This window comes from Phasianus colchicus, chromosome 36, assembly GCF_987193195.1.
Source record: "Phasianus colchicus chromosome 36, bPhaCol1.hap1.1, whole genome shotgun sequence".
Lineage (NCBI taxonomy): Eukaryota > Metazoa > Chordata > Aves > Galliformes > Phasianidae > Phasianus > Phasianus colchicus.
In genome coordinates, this window is record NC_143471.1 from 1,915,467 (window position 1) to 1,921,605 (window position 6,139).

At 63.1% G+C, this 6,139-nt stretch overlaps 1 protein-coding gene across 1 annotated transcript in view; it reads left to right on the top strand.

The window, feature by feature from the left end:
* Nucleotides 1-6,139, top strand: part of LOC149913583 (polyunsaturated fatty acid lipoxygenase ALOX15B-like) — a 46,524-nt gene extending 40,385 nt beyond the window's left edge. The window contains exon 13 of the mRNA XM_090129342.1: nt 5,960-6,139. Coding sequence (XP_089985468.1) covers nt 5,960-6,139 — 180 coding nt within the window. The remainder of the gene's footprint in view (nt 1-5,959) is intronic.

Genomic DNA, 6,139 nt, shown 5'->3' on the forward strand with positions numbered 1-6,139 from the left:
ACCCCATAGGAACCCCAGGACCCCATAGGACCCCCATGACCCCATAGGATCCCATAGGACCCAGTAGGACCCCCAGGGACCCCCATGACCCCAAGGGACCCCAAAGGGACCCCCAGGAGCCCAAGGGAACCTCCTGTGACCCCATAGGACCCCCATGACCCCATAGGATCCCATAGGACCACCATGATCCCAAAGGACCCCCGTGACCCCATGGGACCCCAAAAGGAGCCTATAGGAACACCCTGTGACCCCATAGGAACCCCAGGACCCTATAAGACCCCTGTGACCCCGTGGGACCCCATAGAACACCCCAAGGGATCCCCATGACCCCAAAGGACCCCTGTGACCCCAAAAGAACCCCAAAAGGAGCCTATAGGAACCCCTCGACCCCATAGGAACCCCAGGACCCTATAAGACCCCTGTGACCCCATGAGATCCCAAAGAAACCCCGTGGGACACCCATGACCCCAAACTTTCCTCAGGGACCCCCAAAACCCCATAGGAACCCCAGGACCCCATAGGACCCCCATGACCCCATAGGATCCCATAGGACCCAGTAGGACTCCCAGGGACCCCCATGACCCCAAGGGAACCTCCTGTGACCCCATAGGATACCCATGACCCCATAGGATCCCATAGGACCCCCGTGATCCCAAAGGACCCCGTGAACCCCTGGGACCCCAAAGGGAGCCTATAGGAACACCCTGTGACCCCATAGGAACCCCAGGACCCTATAAGACCCCTGTGACTCCGTGGGACCCCATAGAACACCCCAAGGGATCCCCATGACCCCAAAGGACCCCTGTGACCCCAAAAGAACCCCAAAAGGAGCCTATAGGAACCCCTCGACCCCATAGGAACCCCAGGACCCTATAAGACCCCTGTGACCCCGTGGGACCCCAAAGAAACCCCGTGGGACCCCCAGGACCCCAAGGGAACCCTAAAACCCATAGGACCCCCATAACCCCATAGGATCCCATAGGACCACCATGATCCCAAAGGACCCCCGTGACCCCATGGGACCCTAAAAGCAGCCTATAGGAACCCCCTGTGACCCCATAGGAACCCCAGGACCCTATAAGACCCCATGGGATCCCCATGGCCCCAAACTTCCCCAAAGGACCCCCACGACCCCAAGGGAACCCCAAAACCCCATAGGAACCCCAGGACCCCATAGGACCCCCGTGACCCCATAGGATCCCATAGGACCCAGTAGGACCCCCAGGGACCCCCATGACCCCAAGGGACCCCAAAGGGACCCCCAGGACCCCAAGGGAACCTCCTGTGACCCCATAGGACCCCCACGACCCCATAGGATCCCATAGGACCACCGTGATCCCAAAGGACCCCCGTGACCCCATGGGACCCCAAAAGGAGCCTATAGGAACACCCTGTGACCCCATAGGAACCCCAGGACCCTATAAGACCCCTGTGACCCCGTGGGACCCCATAGAACACCCCAAGGGATCCCCATGACCCCAAAGGACCCCTGTGACCCCAAAAGAACCCCAAAAGGAGCCTATAGGAACCCCTCGACCCCATAGGAACCCCAGGACCCTATAAGACCCCTGTGACCCCATGAGATCCCAAAGAAACCCCGTGGGACACCCATGACCCCAAACTTTCCTCAGGGACCCCCAAAACCCCATAGGAACCCCAGGACCCCATAGGACCCCCATGACCCCATAGGATCCCATAGGACCCAGTAGGACTCCCAGGGACCCCCATGACCCCAAGGGAACCTCCTGTGACCCCATAGGATACCCATGACCCCATAGGATCCCATAGGACCCCCGTGATCCCAAAGGACCCCGTGAACCCCTGGGACCCCAAAGGGAGCCTATAGGAACACCCTGTGACCCCATAGGAACCCCAGGACCCTATAAGACCCCTGTGACTCCGTGGGACCCCATAGAACACCCCAAGGGATCCCCATGACCCCAAAGGACCCCTGTGACCCCAAAAGAACCCCAAAAGGAGCCTATAGGAACCCCTCGACCCCATAGGAACCCCAGGACCCTATAAGACCCCTGTGACCCCGTGGGACCCCAAAGAAACCCCGTGGGACCCCCAGGACCCCAAGGGAACCCTAAAACCCATAGGACCCCCATGACCCCATAGGATCCCATAGGACCACCATGATCCCAAAGGACCCCCGTGACCCCATGGGACCCTAAAAGCAGCCTATAGGAACCCCCTGTGACCCCATAGGAACCCCAGGACCCTATAAGACCCCATGGGATCCCCATGGCCCCAAACTTCCCCAAAGGACCCCCACGACCCCAAGGGAACCCCAAAACCCCATAGGAACCCCAGGACCCTATAAAACCCCTGTGACCCCATGAGATCCCAAAGAAACCCCGTGGGACACCCATGACCCCAAACTTTCCTCAGGGACCCCCAAAACCCCATAGGAACCCCAGGACCCCATAGGACCCCCATGACCCCATAGGATCCCATAGGACCCAGTAGGACTCCCAGGGACCCCCATGACCCCAAGGGAACCTCCTGTGACCCCATAGGATACCCATGACCCAATAGGATCCCATAGGACCCCCGTGATCCCAAAGGACCCCGTGAACCCCTGGGACCCCAAAGGGAGCCTATAGGAACACCCTGTGACCCCATAGGAACCCCAGGACCCTATAAGACCCCTGTGACTCCGTGGGACCCCATAGAACACCCCAAGGGATCCCCATGACCCCAAAGGACCCCTGTGACCCCAAAAGAACCCCAAAAGGAGCCTATAGGAACCCCTCGACCCCATAGGAACCCCAGGACCCTATAAGACCCCTGTGACCCCGTGGGACCCCAAAGAAACCCCGTGGGACCCCCAGGACCCCAAGGGAACCCTAAAACCCATAGGACCCCCATGACCCCATAGGATCCCATAGGACCACCATGATCCCAAAGGACCCCCGTGACCCCATGGGACCCTAAAAGCAGCCTATAGGAACCCCCTGTGACCCCATAGGAACCCCAGGACCCTATAAGACCCCATGGGATCCCCATGGCCCCAAACTTCCCCAAAGGACCCCCACGACCCCAAGGGAACCCCAAAACCCCATAGGAACCCCAGGACCCTATAAGACCCCTGTGACCCCATGAGATCCCAAAGAAACCCCGTGGGACACCCATGACCCCAAACTTTCCTCAGGGACCCCCAAAACCCCATAGGAACCCCAGGACCCCATAGGACCCCCATGACCCCATAGGATCCCATAGGACCCAGTAGGACACCCAGGGACCCCCATGACCCCAAGGGACCCCAAAGGGACCCCCAGGACCCCAAGGGAACCTCCTGTGACCCCATAGGACCCCCATGACCCCAAAGGATCCCAAAGGACCCCCGTGATCCCAAAGGACCCCCGTGACCCCATGGGACCCCAAAAGCAGCCTATAGGAACCCCCCATGACCCCATAAAAACACCAGGACCCCAAAAGACCCCTGTGAACCTGTGGGACCCCGAAGAAACCCTGTGGGACCCCCATGGCCCCAAGGGAACCTCCTGTGACCCCATAGGACTCCCATGACCCCATAGGATCCCATAGGACCCCCGTGATCCCAAAGGACCCCCATGACCCCAAAAGAACCCCAAAAGAAGCCTATAAGAACCCCCTGTGACCCCATAGGAACCCCAGGACCCTATAGGATCCCATAGGACCCCATAACCCCAAGGGACCCCAAGGGACCCCCATGATCCTATGGGACCCCAGCCTTCCTCAAGGGATCCCCAGTGACCCCCAAAATCCTAAGGGACTCCTCTGACCCCATGGGACCCCCCTGACCCCAAAGGACCCCCAAGGGACCCCCATTACCATCACCCTAAAGGACCCCAAACTTCCCCATGGGACCCCCATGACCCCAAGGGACCCCCTGACCCCAAAAGAACCCCAGGACCCCCATTGCCATCACCCCTATGGGACCCCCCTGACCCCAAGGGACCCCAATCTTCCCCAAGGGATCCCCACGACCCCAAAGGACGCCCATGACCCCAAACTTCCCCCAAGGACCCCCCTGACCCCAAGGGACCCCCCTGACCCCAAAGGACGCCCATGACCCCAACCTTCCCCCAAGGACCCCCCTGACCCCCAAAGACCCCCATGACCCCAAGGGACCCCAACCTTCTCCAAGGACCCCATGACCCCATGGGACCCCAATCTTCCCTAAGGGACCCCCATGACCCCAACCTTCCCCAAGTGACCCCCTGACCCCAAAGGACCCCCAAGGACACCCATGACCCCCAGGGATCCCAAGCTTTCCCAAAGGACCCCCAGGGACCCCCATGACCCCAAGGGACCCCCATGACCCCAACCTTCCCCCAAGGACCCCCCTGACCCCAAGGGACCCCCCTGACCCCAAAGGACGCCCATGACCCCAACCTTCCCCCAAGGACCCCATGACCCCATGGGACCCCAATTTTCCCCAAGGACCCCCTGACCCCCAAAGACCCCCATGACCCCAACCTTTCCCAAGGACCCCATGACCCCATGGGACCCCAATTTTCCCCAAGGACCCCCTGACCCCCAAAGACCCCCATGACCCCAAGGGACCCCCCTGACCCCAGCCTTCCCCAAGTGACCCCCTGACCCCAAGGGACCCCAAGGGACCCCCCTGCCCCCCACGACCCCCCCTTTAAACCCCCCTGTCCCCCCCCAGCGCCGGCTGGGCTGCTACCCAGAGCAGCACTTCACCGAGGCAGCCCCCAACCCCAAGGGACCCCCATGACCCCCCATGACCCCAAGGGACCCCACCCTTCCCCAAGTGACCCCGTGACCCCAAGGGACCCCTCTGACCCCCAAGACCCCCCCTTTAACCCCCCTGTCCCCCCCCCAGCGCCGGCTGGGCTGCTACCCGGAGCAGCACTTCACCGAGGCAGCCCCCAACCCCAAGGGACCCCAAGGGACCCCAAGGGACCCCCATGACCCCAACCTTCCCCCATGACCCCAAGGGACCCCAAAGGACCCCAAGGGACCCCATGTGACCCCCAAGACCCCCATGACCCCCCCTCTGCCCCCCCCAGCGCCGGCTGGGCTGCTACCCGGAGCAGCACTTCACCGAGGCAGCCCCCAACCCCAAGGGACCCCAAGGGACCCCAAGGGACCCCCATGACCCCAACCTTCCCCCATGACCCCAAGGGACCCCAAAGGACCCCAAGGGACCCCATGTGACCCCCAAGACCCCCATGACCCCCCCTCTGCCCCCCCCAGCGCCGGCTGGGCTGCTACCCGGAGCAGCACTTCACCGAGGCAGCCCCCAACCCCAAGGGACCCCAAGGGACCCCAAGGGACCCCCATGACCCCAACCTTCCCCCATGACCCCAAGGGACCCCAAAGGACCCCAAGGGACCCCATGTGACCCCCAAGACCCCCATGACCCCCCCTCTGCCCCCCCCAGCGCCGGCTGGGCTGCTACCCGGAGCAGCACTTCACCGAGGCAGCCCCCAACCCCAAGGGACCCCAAGGGACCCCAAGGGACCCCCATGACCCCAACCTTCCCCCATGACCCCAAGGGACCCCAAAGGACCCCAAGGGACCCCATGTGACCCCCAAGACCCCCATGACCCCCCCTCTGCCCCCCCCAGCGCCGGCTGGGCTGCTACCCGGAGCAGCACTTCACCGAGGCAGCCCCCAACCCCAAGGGACCCCAAGGGACCCCAAGGGACCCCCATGACCCCAACCTTCCCCCATGACCCCAAGGGACCCCAAAGGACCCCAAGGGACCCCATGTGACCCCCAAGACCCCCATGACCCCCCCTCTGCCCCCCCCAGCGCCGGCTGGGCTGCTACCCGGAGCAGCACTTCACCGAGGCAGCCCCCAACCCCAAGGGACCCCAAGGGACCCCAAGGGACCCCCATGACCCCAACCTTCCCCCATGACCCCAAGGGACCCCAAAGGACCCCAAGGGACCCCATGTGACCCCCAAGACCCCCATGACCCCCCCTCTGCCCCCCCCAGCGCCGGCTGGGCTGCTACCCGGAGCAGCACTTCACCGAGGCAGCCCCGCGCCGCCTGATGCTGCAGTTCCGCCGCCGCCTGCAGCGCATCTCCCGGCGCATCCGGCGGCGCAACGCCGCCCTGCCGCTGCCCTACCCCTACCTCGACCCCAGCAACGTCGAGAACAGCATCTCCACCTGA